The following is an 18,761-nucleotide window of genomic DNA, read 5'->3' as shown; positions in this document are numbered from 1 at the left end:
TTGATACATTCTGTTCATTAAATTGATCTACGTACTTGTTCATTTATTATGCCCCCCTTCGAAGAAGAGGAGGTATATTGCTTTGCACATGTTGGTCGGTCTGTCCGTCCACCAGCTGGTTTCCGGATGATAACTCAAGAACGCTTGGGCCTAGGATCATGAAACTTCATAGGTACATTGATCATGACTCGCAGATGACCCCTATTGATTTTGAGGTCACTAGGTCAAAGGTCAAGGTTACCCGAAATAGTAAAATGGTTTCCGGATGATAAATCAAGAACTCTTAGGCCTAGGATCATGAAACTTGATAGGTAGATTGATCATTACTCGCAGATGACCCCTATTGATTATGAGGTCACTAGGTCAAAGGTCACAGTGACCCGTATTAGTAAAATGGTTTCCGGATGATAACTCAAGAGCGCTTAGGCCTAGGATCATGAAACTTGATAGGTAGATTGATCATGACTTGCAAATGACCCCTATTGATTTTCAGGTCACTAGGTCAGAGGTCACAGTGACCCGAAATAGTAAAAATGGTTTCTGGATGATAACTCAAGAACACTTACGCCTAGGATCATGAAACTTCATAGGTACATTGATCATGACTCGCAGATGACCCATATTGATTTTCAGGTCACTAGGTCAAAGTTCAAGGTGACCCGAAACAGTAAAATTGTTTCCGGATGATAACTCAAGAATGCTTTTGCCTAGGATCATGACACTTCATAGGTACATTGATCATGACTCGCAGATGACCCCTATTGATTTTCAGGTCACTAGGTCAAAGGTCAAGGTCACAGTGACAAAAAACGTATTCACACAATATCTGCCATTACAATGGACAGCCCATATGGGGGGCATGCATGTTTTACAAACAGCCCTTGTTATTACCGACTTACAATTTCTCAAACACTATCGAAGCTTTCAACTTCGAAGTCTATGCACTTGTAGAATATCAACACCTTCATCTACTGACAACAGAAGACAACTATTCACCATTTTGTACGAGTTATTCCCCTTTTCCGACTTCAATTTTTCAATCATTAAAAGCTTTCAACTTGAAATTCAACACTCTTGTAGAATGATTATGTGATGACCTTCTTATATTGACATGAGGAAACTATTCCTCTTTTTGGATTTGAAACTTAGTCTGTGTCAAGCACTTGTATTCCAGCGTCCTGCACCCGTTGGCAGTGCTCTTGTCAACACTTGATACTGCTTGTCCAGAGTATAAATGAGAAGCTTGACATCCGATTAACACTTCAGTTAAACAAACCTAGCCTTACTTATGAATCTTCCTCTTCATCTCTTGAAAGTGTTTGTCTGTTAAATACAACCATAAATCTAATATTTAATTTAAACTTGTTCAAACATACATTGTTTTTATGCCCCAAAGGCAGGCATATGGTTTCTGAACTGTCTGTCTGAAAAATTATACTTTTGCCATAACTTCCATACTACAGAATAATTTTTTCACTTGATATTTGTACACAACTCTTCTTTGATCAACACCTTCCCACGGACATATTTCTTGATGACCTTGGCACTTGAACTCAAAAGTCAAAGCATCAAATTACTTAACATTCACCATAACTTTGTGGTTCATGATTGGATTTACTTTATTTTTGTCCATAACTCCCCTTTGGACAAGACCTTCCCACTGACCTATTTTATGATGACATTGACCATTGAATGACCTTAGCTTAAAGGGTGAAATGTTTAAAACTAGATAGACATATTAAGCACGAGTAACATATTAAACCTTCAACTTCATAACATCAGTATACATGTACACTTTATCTGGCAGCAAAATAGCGTGGATCCGTTTACATTTACTTCAGTTTAGTCACTACACTTCTTTCCAAGCACCCTAAATCTAGCCCCAGGCCTTCATGAAGGAGAAATTTAAGTCATAAACACATTTTTACAAACATTTAATGCAAGAATGTAACATCTACTTTATCTACAATGAAAATGGGTTCAGATGACATTATGATGATAGACATGTGTACACATAAAATATTGCTTAGCTGGCTATTCAACTTGCCAGCAAGCAGTTGCCTTTCTGAAACATTTTTTAATTGTCAACAAATAAGAACCTAAAATAAAAACAATTTGAAGTAGAATGTTTTGCTTAACAAAGGTTTTGACACAATGCTCCAGCTAGGCTTTTCTACAGAACACAGCACCCAGCCGTCCCAAGGTCCCTTTCAAGCCTGAAAATGCCATTGATTTTATCTGATCACATAATTTAATCAAGTTGAAATAAATTAACTGAGTGTTTTTACAGTGAAAACAGTTTTATTCAATCTAGAAACAATGTCTTAAAAATCTTAAATCTTAAAAACTGTTAATTTATAAACAACGCATGCTATATTCAAAATATGACAAACTCAAAGTGATGATATTACACTATGCACTAAATGCTCTTTTGACATAAGCGTACCCGCCGTTTTAAAATCTTAGCTGGAGCAATGATCCCAAAAAGTTGTTAACTGATCAAATAATTATGTGAAAACATATCTTCAGAAAAAGCCAGTATTAAAGAACAAAAATATATACAACAGGCATAAAAATGGAAAAAAAAAGAGAAATAAGGACAATCATGATAAAATATGTGAATTACAACTTTTTAAGAAACACTGTCCACTGATTTTAATGCATACAAATTGTGAGATACTTTAGACCTACAACAAAAGTGAGGTTATCAGCAATATGCGGAGTTATAAAAACTGTCCAAATAACTATTTAAAATGAGGGAGAATATTTTCGTAAGTGTTAATTCTGTCTCTCGCAGACATGATCCAAAATGTGTATGACTGTTCCATATTGTTAATATTGTTTGGTTATCCACTGTTTGCCCACCCATCTGTTCCGAGCTCATGATAGCACTAATCCACCGGTCTGTTGTTGAAACACGTCTATTGAGTCACCATCTTCCATATCAAGCTGCAACAGCAGAGAACCAATTTTTAACCCTTTAAGCGCTGGAACCGAATTTTGAAGGCCTTTGCAAACAGTTTGGATCCAGATGAGACGCCACACAACGTGGCGTCTCATCAGGATCCAAACTGTTTGCTATTCTGATAGTATTCTTTGAAAAAAATGAAAGAAAATGCTAATTTTAGAAATTCAGCAGAAGACATTTTAGCAGACGACAAATTTCCCAGCATGCAAAGGGTTAAAGTGAATAAACTTTAAACTAAGTCAATGTGTACAAATTCACAGTATGGAAATTTTTGGTAATTATGCAAAAAACTTTGACTCTATGTTTTATAGAATAATTTATCAGCTGTTAACAGAATTTCTTAACCAACAAAACAATGAAAGTCAGTGATGCCGCAGGAAAATATCAAAATCAGGTCCAACAATGTATAAATAAAACTGATCATTAATTTGTTTAACATCATGGCCTAGGTACTTACCCCGTGTGGTGTGTCTGTTTCATTAATTGGATTGCCATCAAATCTGAATCGTACCACACCCATTTTAAGCCCTGAAGAAAAATTTAAGGAGAATATGAGTGACAACTTAAAACCAAAATATTGTAAAGGCACATACAATAACAACAATTAAAATGACATTCACTTACAAAAGAAAAGAAATTATCAGATAAATCATACAACTTTAAAATTGAAATTATCACAAAATAATTAAAACACGTCACCTTAAAAGTTATAAACAAGAGATGTGTTTGTCCAGTGATTTTTTTTTTTGCTTTTATTTGTTACAGCCTGTGCTATTTGAATTGGGAAAATTAGCGCGATAAACCATGAAATTGGGAAAAATAGTGTGATAAACAATGAAATTGGGAAACATTTAGCATTATAAATATGATTGTAAGTAAAAGAATTATAATAGTTTTTTATTGCATGTTCAGGGTTTTTTCTAGCCATTTTGGGAAACGGAATCTGGTCAAATTGGGATTGTTTTAATTGATAATAGTGGCAAATTTGGGATTTATTTATGGACAAAAAGGACTAAATTAAAGTTATATATTTTGTAGGATGTTTAAATAAACAGTGGAGATCTAGAGTTAGGAAATCATAAGTCATAAGAGACTTCTTTCTAAAAAAAATAATTTTTGTGTGTGGAAATTTGGGCTTTTTTGGGGAAATTTTTGTCAGCTTTTTGGGAAAAAACTTTGATTTTTGCGATTGGGAAGCAGCTGAAATTCGACGGTAAATTTTAGCAAAAAAAATCAATGTAATCAGAAACACAATGCACCCTACTGCGCCGCTTTGAAGCCATATATTTGACCTTGAAAGATGACCTTGACCTTTCATCACTCAAAATGTGCAGCTCCATGAGATACATGTACACATGCATGCCAAATATCAAATTGCTATCTTCAATATTGCAAAAGTTATGGCCAATGTTAAAGTTTTCAGACGGATGACACACGGGCAGCTCAACTGCTATATGCCCTCTACCAGGGGCATAACAAAAGCACTGCATAAAGGGTGCCACGCTCGGCTACAGGTGCAGTTTTGAACAAGGGCTGTTTGTAAAACATGCATGCCCCCCTATATGGGCTATAAGTTGTAGTAGCAGCCATTGTGTGAAGACGTTTTTTGTCACTGTGAATGGTGGTGGTGGTGGTGGTAGCAGGAGAAATAGTAGTAGTAGTAGTAGTAGTAGTAGTAGTAGTAGTAGTAGTAGTAGTAGAAGTAGTAGTAGAAGTAGTAGTAGTAGTAGTAGTAGTAGTAGTAGTAGTAGTAGTAGTAGTAATAGAGTAGTAGTAGTAGTAGGTGGTGGTAGCAGAAGAAATAGTAGTAGTAGTAGTAGTAGTAGTAGTAGTAGTAGTAGTAGTAGAAGTAGTAGTAGTAGTAGTAGTAGTAGTAGTAGAGCAGTAGTAGAAGTAGTAGTAGTAGTAGTAGTAGTAGTAGTAGTAGTAGTAGTAGTAGTAGTAGAAGTAGTAGTAGTAGTAGTAGTAGAAGTAGTAGTAGTAGTAGTAGCAGCAGCAGCAGCAGTAGTAGTAGTAGTAGTAGTAGTAATAGTAGTAGTAGTAGTAGTAGTATGCATTACAAAAATGCAGTTAGCCTTACATTTGGTAAAATTTAAATATATTACAAGGGAGGCAAATCTGTAACAATAAATTTAAACTTATTGCATTTGTTTCCCCTGTAGTGTATTACATCCCCTGTCCTGCTTATATTTATATTAATCAACAAAATTAAACATTAACACAATATTTAATATACAAACAAGGGACAAAATTGTCACAAAACCAGGTTTTCATTGGAAAAAAATCTGATAAAGGGAGAAAACTCAAACTGAACTTTTGAAATGAACAAACAAAATTAACCCCCTTTCAGGGTCTTCCCCAGGCCATTTAAGCGCCCCTTGCCGGGGCGCTTGAATTTCGAAATCAGAGTACCCGGGGCGCTTGAAATTTTCCGATCAGTGTTTTCTTCAGTAAAAGAAAGTGGAGATTGTCCAAAAAAATCAAGGTTTCCCTATCAGTGTATCAATATTCCCTGTTTTAAAAGAGCACTCGGTACCTACTTTCACAAGTAATCGCCATAAACACCACATGGGGTAATGGATAATCCACTGATAAGAGAATAGCATGACGCGCGTATTGATTATTCTAGCCACATTACACGGTCATTTAAATGCTGACAAGTATGTATCTGGTAACTTTCCAGTCGTCAAACTGTGAAGTTCATCGTCCAATCGGTTACGCGAATGCTTATGAGGGCGGGGTTAACTATCGACCATTATTTTTTATTGACGTTGGTCATGAAGTAAGAGTTTATCCCAGCTTGATTAGCAAGTAGTTGTACCATTTGAGTTATATAAAACCGGTAATTAGTACAGTACAGAACATTAAAGACGGTTTCGGGCATCATCATCACACCTTTTTACTGTAAACAAGTGTTACCTTTGACTCATAATTAATACGAGAAATTAATTGCAAGTGGTAAACAATTAATTATTATGCGGTTACAATTATGTGATAATTTATTTAATTCCAGTACATGTATATTTCAACATGTCCATTTATAGAACTGATTCACCTCGTTTTTCTGACATTTATTCGACACGTAATGCGCTTTAACACATTTTCGTTGAATTAATTACGCACACTTGTAAATGTTTCGTCCGATAATCGATAGTTGAGAAGACTGATGATGGCAACCGGCCGTGATCCTCGTGGACAACGTGAATTTCATGCATAATTCCGTCAAAACATTTATTTGACTCGTAATGTGTGTAAACAAATTATCGTTGAATGCATAACGCAACGGTTAATATTTGTTGAAATCTCAAATGGGAATAATTAAATTCGTAATCCGAAACCCATTACCGTAAGTCGATGTTAACGCGTTTTTAATCCGAAACACACTTCCGAATGTAAATGTTACCGCAACGTTAAATATTTTGCTTCAAATTAGCAGTGCAAATTTATTTTGTGTCGAATCTTTTTCTCAATTAAAAGAGCGCGAAAAGTATGCAGCATGTACAACGTCGCGTCTATTGCATACAAATGGCGTGTATTGCGCGTTTTTAACAAGCACACAACAGGTCAGGGGATTGACGCATATTCAGAGGCAATATTACATCAAATCTATAAATAGTCACTTAAAAAATGGCAAGGTTTGTGTTAAAGAAATAACTGAAAGCTTTTATCGTAAATATTTACCAGAAAGAGATTGATAAAAACAGAATAAACGGGATTATCGGGTAATAAATAGAAACTTGAAAAATAGTAAGTATACAGTAATAGAGTCGGGTTGAAACGGATGTATTGGGGAATCGTTCGAGTCGGGATTTTACTATCTGTGCGGAAAAGTTTTAAAACAATTAAACAATATAAAAAATATATTTTTAAATGACTGGGGGATTTTTTTGATGAGTCATAGCGCACCAAATGACGTCTTTTGACGCTGTTTTTCTTTGAGTTATAACGCACCACATAACGTGAATTAACACGTTAAATTTAAAAAAAATCAACGTCGGGAGGGGACACCCCTCCCGAACCCACCCCCGGGGCGCCTGAACAAATTCCTGGGGAAGGCACTGCCTTTGTAAGTTTGTTTTTAAAAAAAATCTATTTTTAGTCGTGGCAACCTTGACATTGGAGATATTGAAGTGATTCTTTCGTGCGACACACCGTCCCATGATGGTGAACAAATGTGCCAAATGATTTTAAAATCTCACAATGAATGACATAGTTATGGCCAGGACAAGCTCATTTATGGCCATTTTTGACCTTTGAACTCAAAGTGTGACCTTGACCTTGGAGATATCGACGTAACTATTTTGCGCGACACACCGTCCAATGATGGTGAACAAATGTGCCAAATAATTTATAAATCTGACAATGAACGACATAGTTATGGCCCGGACAAGCTTGTTCCGCCCGCCCGCCAGCCCGCCCGCATTCGCCAATCTAATAACCAGTTTTTTCCTTCGGAAAACCTGGTTGAATATACAAAAAATCTCATATTCTGATAATATTTTTACTGATCCACTGTTTTTTACTAAAAGGATGATGTTTCATTGGACTGATAATTATAGATTTAGGATTACAGACCAGTTGCTTCAGTAATATTGTTCAGTGTGCCCTGTTGGCCGCGTATGCATTCTTGAATTATCATTAAAAAAAAACCTTTACTATTTCAAGTGACCGTGACCTTTACCTTTGACCTAGTGACCTCAAAATCAATAGGGGTCATCTGCGAGTCATGATCAATGTACCTATGAAGTTTCATGATCCTAGGCCCAAGCGTTCTTGAGTTATCGTATGACAACCACCTGGTGGACGGACCGACCGACATGAGCAAAGCAATATACCCCTTCTTCTTCGAAGGGGGGCATAATAAATGAAAGCTTGTCAAATTTATTTTTTATTTTTATAGATGTCACTGTGACCTTGACCTTTGACATAAGGCTAGTGACCCCAAAATGGGTGTGGCGTGTAGAACTCATCAAGGTGAATCTACATATGAAGTTTTAAAGTTGTAGGTGGAAGCATTTTGATTTTTGAGCCAATGTTAAGGTTTAAGCACGACGCGGACGGCGGACATTGGACGACACGCCGAGCTGGCTATGACAATACCTCGGGTTTTCTTCGAAAACGCCGAGCTAAATAGAGATAACTGGATTGACATCATGTAAAAGCTGAATGATCAGGTTATAATACAGTTATTTACTCAGAATGCTCCTGAAAAACTTACAGCTCGATCACAGTATGCAGACATCAGTTTTCGCAAGGGTGTGTTTCTCTTAATTTTGAAATGCACCACACTTCCGTCCTGTCCAGTCACCTTCAAGTTTATGTGTTCAGTCTCTGACTTGACATCATCCTGAAAGGTATGACAAGATTTAGCAAAACTAGTAAACTGCTCCTGTAACCTGCAGTTATTCATAGGAAATGATAATTGATTCTTCATTTTTAACTAAATTGGGAACTTTATCAATTATGCTGAAAACTTTATAATGCATGTACAAATCATTTTTCATATTTAATAAACTTAACAAGAGATGTGTTTGTCAGAAACACAATGCCCCCTTATGCGCCGCCTTTTTTTAACCTTCGACCTTGAAGGATGACCATGACCTTTCACCACTCAAAGTGTGCAACTCCATGAGATACACATGCATGCCAAATATGAAGTTGCTATGTTGAATATTTAAAAAGTTATTGCAAAACTTTACTGTACTGTTACAAGATTACAAGTTTTTGAGATGTGGAATTTCATTCCGGGGGTGGTTGAACCTACGCCTAAAAACCTAAAACTAATGACGAGAAGCTTGAAGTACAGCGAAAATATGAAAGGGATATTGAGATAGTTTAGTAGATAGTATATTCTTCTTTTTATAAATGCACAATACATTGTGGATAGTCCGGAAAGTAAGTTGACATTTAAGTAAAATAACAGAGAAATTGTTGGACCACTTGAAATCTTGGAGGACCAGTAATTTCGGAAAGCTGGTGGTCCTTTGAGTCAGTAGGTACAAAAAAAGTAAGTGTCAAGCCCTGTAGGGCTGTAACCGTTTCTAATTGTTCTATTTTAAAGTATTTATAGTTGCAATTTCTAGTGAGCACTATGCAGGCTGTCAAGTGACCTTTTTTCAAAAAGTAGGAAAAAATAGGAACTACTTTTGCAAGAAAAGTAGGAAAAAAGTAGGAAAAAGTAGGAACTTTTCCCTCAAAAGTAGGAATACATAATACTTATTTTTTAGACACAGGTCCAGGAAACATAGCTTGAAACAGAGCAGGAGTGCAATCACATGTTCTGTATGGATACCCACTTGAAGCTACCTTAAGGGCCCAGAAGATTTCAGCCTTTTGTACCTGTTCCTTGTGTGATGGATGTACTTGCATACAGATAGATTTATCCCCACAACCCTGAGAGCTGCTTGGCTTTTGGGCACTTCCAAACAAACACTTTTGTGAATTATAATGCATGTATTTCATGTTTTCCTTGTGTTTTTATCCATCTGCATGACTTATAAGTTGATTAGCACCAGAATTACTACAAGATGGACTTCATTCAGACAGTACAATATCTTGCAAACTCATTGCGGTATCTCTCTCGCACCATGATCCCAGTGTTTTTCCACTGTTGTCCAACTTCTCCATCCATGAAGGGTTAAACTTTGTTTTCCCACTAGGAATTTTAGCACTTATAGTGTATCTATGATAATTAAGTTTCAAGCAAAGCTACCCTGATAAAGAAGTATACATGTAATTAGATGCTGTTCATTTTGGTGTATCATCAAATAAGTGGTTAGAGGTCTTCTGTGTATCGATATAAAAATGGTAATTATATTGTGCATGTTATATCCTTAAGCAGAAGACCAAATTTATTTAGCAGCGATTTTCCTCCTTCTTTATAAAGTACCGGTAAACGGTACTTTCCCAATCGAACGAAAATTCCCAAATTCCCAAAACGGTACTTTCCCAATCGAGCGAAAATTCCCAAATTCCCAATCGGCATCTGGAAAAATCCCAATCAGCGTCCGAATTTTTTCTCAAAACGATAGAAAGTTTCGTAAAAAAACCAACTTTCGGCGAGCGAACAAAGAAAATAGTATAGTTGTGTGTAACCACGCGCTCGATTAATTTCGGGTTTTATTATTCAGCGCATTCAATCAATAGAGTTGTTACTGTTTCCGGTTCTTTTGCCAGGCAGCCAGCGTACTGTTTTACGTCGGTTTGTAACCTTATCGTAGTTTGAAATGAGTCATAATAGCAAATATTATGCCAAAAAACCAATCGGAACCATCAATCACAGGACACATTGAAAGCAATAATGATGCTGTGCAGGGAGGGATGCAAGCAACTGAGTGATGATTAAACATCAAAGATTGTTGAAATTTCACAAAAATGAAAGAGAGAGACATTGCTTTAAAAGAGATTAAAACAACTAGTAATTGATTTGGTGTGTTCTTTATAATATTTTGTTATTTATATAAACTTTATAACTTAATGGTCATTAAGGCATGCCTGCAAATGATTATTTAAATGGGTATGTTCAATTAAGTATGAACTGTATGTATTCAATAAGACCCAAACTTCACGACGCGATTTTCCCAATTTCAGGATTTCACGACTCGATTTTTCCCAATTTTGAGGTTTTCACGACTCAATTTTTCCCAATCGGACCGGTACGGGTACTTTTCCCAATTGGACAAGGAAAATCGCTGTTTAGTGATACACCAACTTGTTGTACAAGATTAATACTAGTATATAAAGCAGTGTAAATGCTCTGCTACAGCTACATTGTGAAACCTTTAAATTGACAATAGGGTGCAGTTATAATAACTTAAGTTACATTCAAAATGACTGGTCATTGCAGAGCAGATTATGCAACTGGAGATAGGACCTTATCACCTGACATCTTTTATGACAGCATTGATTGGGCAATGAAACAGTTGCACTACATTGTTTATTCCAGTTTCAAATAATGGCTTTTACATTATTGATGACTTTGCGGGAGTGTAATAATGCCGTTTAATAATTTTAATACTTCGCTTTAACACCTTGAAGTTACCTCACTAGCAATGGCATCATTAGACAAGAATTGTGTTTGTCAGAAACACAATGCCCACTATTGCGCAGCTTTGAAATAAAATTTCAATATATCATTTGGCAGGTTTAGAAATTATCTTCTTTTTAAAGCTTATTACTTCCCTTGGATTGTATTTTTTAACTTTTGACCTTGAAGGATGACCTTCACCTTTCACCACTCAAAATGTGCAGCTTCATGAGATACACATGCATGCCAAATATCAAGTTGCTATCTTCAATATTGCAAAAGTTATGGCCCATATTAAAGTTTTCGGACGGACACACACACACAGACAGACAGACAAACGGACTGACAGTACAACTGCAATATGCCACCCTACCGGGAGCATAAAAATGTATCAGGGCATTTAGGCTCTGTGCATTTATCTTTAATTACTAAACATGATGTACCTATGATATCAATAGAACATCATATCCGTTGTCATGTAATACAGAATTTATTACATTATATTTGTAAATGATGAAAACTCGGCAAAGCATCAGCTTTATCTTTTTTCCAATAACTTGTGTAATAAATTCCATATTACATAACCACTCATACAATACATGTATCTCTATATCTCTACATTCCAAACAGCAATATCGTGTAAACATGCATAAGGTTTGGTCAAATTGTTGTCAATGGAAACAAAATAAAACTGGAATAAACAATGGGTTCCCTCAGCTCTTGCATCACTGGGAACTGTGTAAGGTAGTGAAGTCTGCAGTGTACAAATGCTAAGGAAGTAAACAAGGCACTATTGTTACTTCAAAAAAAAACTTGTCAATAATTTTAAAAGTTACATAAGAAATAAATATTTATGCTCCTGAAGATGTGCTAGCAGACAGTCAGCATGGGTTGTCAGGTCTCATCTAGATGAATGCACATTAACAGGGATACAGTCATGCCATAGATTCATTCATCCTGCAAGTTTACTAAATTAACTCTTAAAAAAAAAAAAATTCTCCATTGAAAATGAAAAAGTAGGAATAGTAAGAAGATTTGGTAAAAAAATAGGAAAAAGTAGGATCCTGATGAAAAAGTAGGAAATAGTAGGAAAAAGTATGACCGCTTGACAGCCTGCACTATGCAAAATATTATAAATCAGACCGTCAGCACAAAGCCATTACCGCATGTGTATTCGTTATCATAGGTTTGTTTATAATGGACGTTTTACGTAAAAAATAAATTAAATCAGCTACAAATGCTCTATCTGAAATATGTACATGTTTTGCACATAAAATAAAATGTGCATATCGTTTGAATGCTGAAAAATGAAAAACATTTACCTAGCAAATACGTTATCAATATATAATTTGGTTAACATATTGCTTTACACTATGCTATTGAACTTTGCTAAACCATCACATAGAATATTTCATGATGGCATCCATGTGCAACGTTTCGTTGACTTGTAAGAATTTTTAAACTTAAAAGTAACGAAGATATTCTTTCAGTTATCGTTTATGTCCGTGCCGAGTTAATGAAATACCAAGCAAATTGGCACCGAGCGAAGACAAAGCTTTAACAAACAAATTCGTTGAATTGATATCCCCCGCCAATATACTTCTGGACACAAAAGTTTTTTGGACTGATGGACAACACCAACGTTCATCATCCTCTTATCCATATATATCAGTGCACCACCTAGGATTTAAAAAGGGCAGGGGGGCTTTTTTGTCAATAGGGCACTTTGGACGCACAGTATTTTGTCAAAAGGGCACTTTGGAGCGCGCGGGCGTTTCTGGAATGCTTCCTCTTGCGTTTTAATTTATTTTAGATCTTTTAATAATTGTTAGAATATATTATTCCCATTATTATTAAACAATTCAAATATAATGTCTACAATGAGGAATAAATTAATTACAATGTTTTGAAATAAGATATTTATTAATCATTAATGTAAAAAAAAAAAAAAAAAAAATTTTTTTAAGGGCAAGGGGGGCCTAGGAAAGGCAGGGCGGAGTTTTGGGAGGGCAGGGCGCCCTTCAATTTAGGCCTAGCTGGAGCACTGTATATATATATACTCATACAAATTTTCAAAGAAATCCGTCAAAGCACTTCCAAGATATGGCTCCAGACACACAAAAAAAGCATTTTTTCAAGATACAAAGGGCCATAACTCTGTTTTTATCCAATGGTGTACAATGCCATTTGGCATGCATCATCCTCTTATCCATATAAACTCATACCACGTTTCAATGAAATCCGCCAAAGCATTTCCAAGATATGGCTCCGGACACAAAAAAATTTTTTTTTTTAAATACAAAGGGCCATAACTCCCTTATTAACAAATGGTGTACAATGCCATTTGACATGCATCATCCTCTTATCCATATACTCATACCAAGTTTCACTGAAATCCACCAAAGCACTTCCAAGATATAGCTACGGACACAAAAGTGCCGGAGTGACGGAAGGATGGACAACGCCAAAACAATATCCCTCCGCCTATGGCGGAGGATAATAAATAAATTTTTATCTCAATTGATTGCGCTTTCAAACAAATTTTCCTCTACCCCCTCCTCATAGTTTTTTAAAGCGGGTATATACGATTTTTTATATGTGTTTATTTGTAATATATTGATAAAATATGTTACAATAACACAAAATAGGCAAGAAAAATTATACATTAAAGCCGAATTTCATAAAATGCAGCAAAGACAAATTAGCGCCCCGCGACGTACATATTTTCCTACAATAACCGAAGCATTCGTCTTTGTATTATAAACCTTTAAACTACGAGGGGTGTTCCAGAAGTTCGTGGATTTTTGCTATAACTTATTAGTTTGCTGGAAAAAGTCAATGAAATTTACATATGATACAAACCAATTATCACGGACTTTATATATAAGCTAAAAATGCATGAATTCCATAAAGCGCGTTTGAAATGCGTTGCCATAGAGACCTCAGTAACGACATGCGGTGCACGCGTGTATTTTATTATGAGTATGAGCGTTACGCGAATTTAAATTTGGTTTAAATGTCATTGATAAACAGAATATACGGCAAATTTCACGTTACAGCGCCTAAGTCCTCCTTACAGCCCGGATTTGGCCCCTATGGACTTCAGCGTCTTCCCGGGAGTTAAATCACAGTTGCGCGGTATTCGCTTTGCAAGTAAACAGGAACTTACAGTTGCAGCAAAGCGAACCGTGTCGTCTTTTGACGCTGACTGGTATAGAGACACTTTTGACAAGTGGATTTCCCGACACATAAAGTGCATTCGCGTTGGAGGTCAGGGCCCTCAATCTATCAAATCTGCCGCCGAATTTCGGTGGCAGTCCCCCACCTGAAAAGTATACTTTTTTCCCCTTTTGGGGAGAAAAATTCCCCTTAAAAAAAAAAAAAAAAATTTTTTTTTTTTTTTTTAATAGAAATATGTGTCTCATGATTATTATATCTCAATTCTTTTTCAATTTAAACTTTTCAAACATACTAAATTATGAAAAATGCAATGAATATAGTGCAAACATGTACAAATGAAATAATGAGAGAATAAGTAAAAAAATCCCCCAAAAAGGGAAACGCCGCGAAAATTCCCCCACCTAAGGGCTGCGGACCCCTTCCCCCAAAGTAGTGTGAGGGCCCTGGAGGTGATTATGTGGAAAAGATTTGACAGTTGTCTAGGTTGGCGCTAAGGAAAAAAACTTAGTCGCCAAATCTAGGGGGGTCCGGCGGCATGCCCCCCCCCCCCCCCGGATTTTTTTTTGATCCTAGATTGTCTGTGGTGCGTTTTGGGGCTATTTTCTGAGCAAAATTAAGACTATTTGTTTCTGAAATTAGCTCTTTTTGCTTGAAAAGTTTTCTTTGCTGGTGAGCCACTTGCTGACATTTTGCAGCCAATTTATTTGTTTACATAGACACCAGTGGCGTAGTGATAATGATACACTAACACCGTTAAACAGTTTTCGGTACATGTGGTATTTAGGTTTTAAACCACTAAAGCAGCCCGCCCGTCTCGGAAGTAATTATACGACATTTTATAAAATCCAAACATTTTTTTTGTTTTTGAAGAAATGCGTTAGAAATTACTAAGTCAGCATGAGACCGCCATTGCACGTCAAAAACCGTGAGACTCACGACGAAACCGTGAACCTTGACAGGTATAGACGTTTCTGATTCTGCATTCACGTCTGCACTATTTTAGACGTCCTCCGATCGCGAACCTAACATTTGGTCATTTCCTGAGTTTACATTATTCTGTCCGCTTTCTTTTCTAAAGAATTGTGTTAATTTCTGTTGCTTCGACTTTCCATTTTCGCTCGCAGCATCCATTTTTCCCAGAATCTGCAACTCACTTTCTAAATCGGTCTTTCAAGTCGCATAGCGACCGTAAAGGGAAGTAACTCTTATCTACTTTTTTAGCCAATCAAAATCGTTGTGTCTTGGTAAATTAGTTTATAGTGGCTATGTCAATGCCATAACTCCGCCCATCTGATTAAACGACAATTCCGTACTGGTCGATTCGATAACGTTGAATCATAACATCTATAGCATAGGTCATACACGGCACGCTTCAGTGATTCAGTCATCGCGTAAATAGCCAAGTAACCCAAATGTTAAAAAAGTCTGGTCGCAGTGTAAAGCTTGACCAATTAAGACATTAGCCATGTGGATTATCGACCTAGGCGGTCGTCATTATCCCCTGGGGCCTTTCCGGTAAGGATGTTATCTGTGTAATCTTAGCGATGTTTCTGGCGATTGATACGGCCTGAAAACAGGCATTTAGAGTGTGCATTTGTAAAGCATAGGGTCTATTTTTTCTCAATCGCCAATTTCATGAAAATCTTATTTTTAATCGCCAGCTAGGAATTGTAATCGCAAATGGCGATTTCGGCGATCGGTAACGCTAACCTAGAGTTGTTAACTCAGGGTTTTTTTTCCACTTTTTGGGAAGATAGCCCATGGCTTTGGAATTGGGAATTTTATCGGCATTTTCATGAAATTGGGAAAATAAATTCATTAGCCTTTTTTTCCACACGAAAAGTCCACTGATTAGGGAAATACTAAATTTGATTTAACTCTTTATAATCATTCAAATTATAAGAAAAAAATCATATAATACTTTGTTAGATGTTATTGAATTAAAATTGAGATACAATACACATAAGACTTCTTTCTAAAAAAAAAAAAAAAAAATTTTTTTTTTTTTTTTTTTTTTGAAATTGGGAATTTTTTGCCACATTTTGGGAAAAAAGTATACTTTTTGGGATTGGGAACATAGCCGAATTTCGGCTATAAAATCGGGCCAAAAAAACCCCTGTAACTTCATAACGTCATTGACGTTGAACAGAAACGTTACACGTGCGTCAGTGTGCGCATTGTGCACATGTTTAAATCTCTGATATATATTTATTGTTTTATGTATTTCCATGATATTTGGAGAGTCTACGTTAGCGTTACCGATCGCCAAAATCGCCATTGGCGATTACAATTCTCGGCTGGCGATTAAAAATAAGATTTTCATGAAATTGGCGATTGAAAAAAAAGACCCTATGCTTTACAAATGCACACTCTAAATGCCTGTTTTCAGACCGTATAAAACGCCAGAAACATCGCTAAGATTACACAATCATTACCCTTACCAGAAAGGCCCCAGGGGATAATGACGACGGCCTAGGTCGATAATCCACATGGCTAATGTCTTAAGTGGTCATGCTTTACAGTGCGACCAGACTTTTCGAGTATTTGGGTTACTTGGAGATTTACGTGATAATCACTGAAGCGTGCCGTGTAATGGCCTGTGCTCTAGATGTTACGATTCAACGTCATCGAATCGACCAGTACGGAATTGTCATTTAATCAGATGGGCAGAGTTATGGCATTGACATAGCCACTTAAAACTAATTTCCAAAGAAACAACGATTTTGATTGGCTAAAAAAGTAGATATGAGTAACTTCCCTTTACGGTAGCTATGCGACATGAAAGACCGATTTCGAAAGCGAGTTGCAGATTCTGGGAAAAATGGATGCTGTTAACGAAAATGGAAAGTCAAAGCAACAGAAATTAACACAATTCTTTAGAAAAGAAAGCGGACAGAATAATGTAAGCTCAGGAAATGACCAAATGTTAGGTTCGTGATCCGAAGACGTCTAAAATAGTGCAGACGTGAATGCAGAATAGGAAACATCTACCTGTCAAGTCTCACGTTTTCGCCGTGAGTCTCATGGTTTTTGACATGGAATGACGGTCTCATGCTGACTAAGTAATTTCTCACGCATTTCTTCAAAAACAAAAAAAAATGAAAAAAAGTATTGTTTGGATTTCATAAAATGTTGTATAATTACTACCGAGACGGGAGGGCTGTTTAAGTGGTTTCTAACCTAAATACCACATGTACTGAAAACTGTTATACGGTGGTAATGTATCATTATCACTACGCCACCGGTGTCTGTGTAAACAAAAAAATCTCCTGCAAAATGTCAGCAAGTGGCTCACCAGCGAAGAAAATTTTTCAAGCAAAAAAAGGGCTAATTTCAGACAAAAATAGTCTTAATTTTGCTCAGGAAATTTTCAGGTGGGGCATGCCCCCCTAGGTTTGGCGACTAAGTTTTTTTTCCTTAGCGCCAACCTTGAGAGTAGATTTGGAATGGACGAAATATTCTTAACATGCTATTTTTTGTCCATTTATGTTACCAAATGAAAGTTATAGCGAAAATCCACTAACTTCTGGAACACCCCTCGTAAGTTTAGATGCACATTGTACATGTATGGTATACATGCTGGCGAATTCGGCTGTACAGCCGTTTTCAATTTAAGAATTAAATATCTGGCTTATTTCGCATTTTTCGACACATGTTCTTCTTAACTTTTATTTTAATTTATATTGAAATATATATATAATAAGTTTTTTACACAGTTTATATAAATTCATAAATATTTGACAAAATCGTATATACCCGCTTTAATAGGATTGTCATTGATTTCAAAATTGACCCTGCTTGGCTGAAATATGGATTTCCAAAATCTGGAAAATTGACACCCTTGGTCATATACAGACATATCACTCAGTTTCATTGTGCCAATGGATAGACGGTCCATCCCAAAGCAAGCAACTATGAATACAACTAGCTCAAATATGTAGATATAATTTATAGGTCTACTCTTAGAGTAGCAATAAGGATTTTTAATTAATGGACACTTTTTAACTGATTTTAAATAACGAAACAAAGCAGAAGTTCACGTCAAATCGAAACAAATGATTTCAGTGGAGTAGTATTCGGACATGAAAAATGCCGGTATTATGAATCCTGTATTATAATAGACAATTCCCTCAAATAATACGAACACAAACACTGTTTTATAAAACACTGTATCGATACCTTTTTAGATTGATCTTCAGACATTGTGAGAGATAAGTAAAACCACGCGCAGAACAAATTTTTGGAGTGTTCGATGTATGATTGTAAAATGGCGCACAAAGAAAGACCACCGTGTTTATAAAAGAAATCTTCTGATTGGTTAACCGTGCGCGTGACCTTTCAAACCATAACCTTTTTCATTATTTTTTTAAACATATGTTATTTGAATGTTTTATAATATTATGATATTATTTTTCTGTTAAAAATGTGCGATGTTTATAACATAATAATATAGTTTTCAAATACTCATTACTGAGCGAGTGAGTGACGTCACGCGCACATGCAAATTTAGACTTCGTTCTAAACCGTGATACATCGACTATCTCCGGAATCCTCCGCAATGAATCGTCTGCTGATCCACTCAATCGT

The 18,761-nt window shown here is 36.2% G+C and overlaps 1 protein-coding gene across 1 annotated transcript; it reads right to left on the bottom strand.

The window, feature by feature from the left end:
• Positions 1 to 1,917: 1,917 nt before the first annotated feature.
• On the bottom strand, positions 1,918 to 18,518 carry LOC127878889 (small ubiquitin-related modifier 3-like). The gene is made up of 5 exons (XM_052425416.1): positions 18,354 to 18,518; positions 8,187 to 8,315; position 4,228; positions 3,426 to 3,496; positions 1,918 to 2,949 (listed from the first exon to the last, which is right to left on the bottom strand). Exons 1-5 carry the CDS (start codon positions 18,375 to 18,377, stop codon positions 2,881 to 2,883), a joined length of 294 nt encoding a protein of 97 aa, XP_052281376.1. The 5' UTR covers positions 18,378 to 18,518; the 3' UTR covers positions 1,918 to 2,880.
• Positions 18,519 to 18,761: the final 243 nt, after the last annotated feature.

Source organism: Dreissena polymorpha, chromosome 4 (genome assembly GCF_020536995.1).
Source record: "Dreissena polymorpha isolate Duluth1 chromosome 4, UMN_Dpol_1.0, whole genome shotgun sequence".
NCBI lineage: Eukaryota > Metazoa > Mollusca > Bivalvia > Myida > Dreissenidae > Dreissena > Dreissena polymorpha.
The sequence above is the reverse complement of the archived record's forward strand: the minus strand, read 5'-3'. Positions and strand labels throughout refer to the sequence as shown.

What these genes read in the sequence shown, in the direction of transcription:
- LOC127878889 (XM_052425416.1), bottom strand. Translation starts at nt 18,377, where the DNA reads ATGTCTGAAGATCAATCTAAAAAG. An exon ending in CTGAAGATCAATCTAAAAAG is followed by an intron (nt 8,316 to 18,353) that starts GTATCGATACAG and finishes CATACCTTTCAG; the next exon opens with GATGATGTCAAGTCAGAGAC. An exon ending in AAACAGACACACCACACGGG is followed by an intron (nt 2,950 to 3,425) that starts GTAAGTACCTAG and finishes CTGCTGTTGCAG; the next exon opens with CTTGATATGGAAGATGGTGA.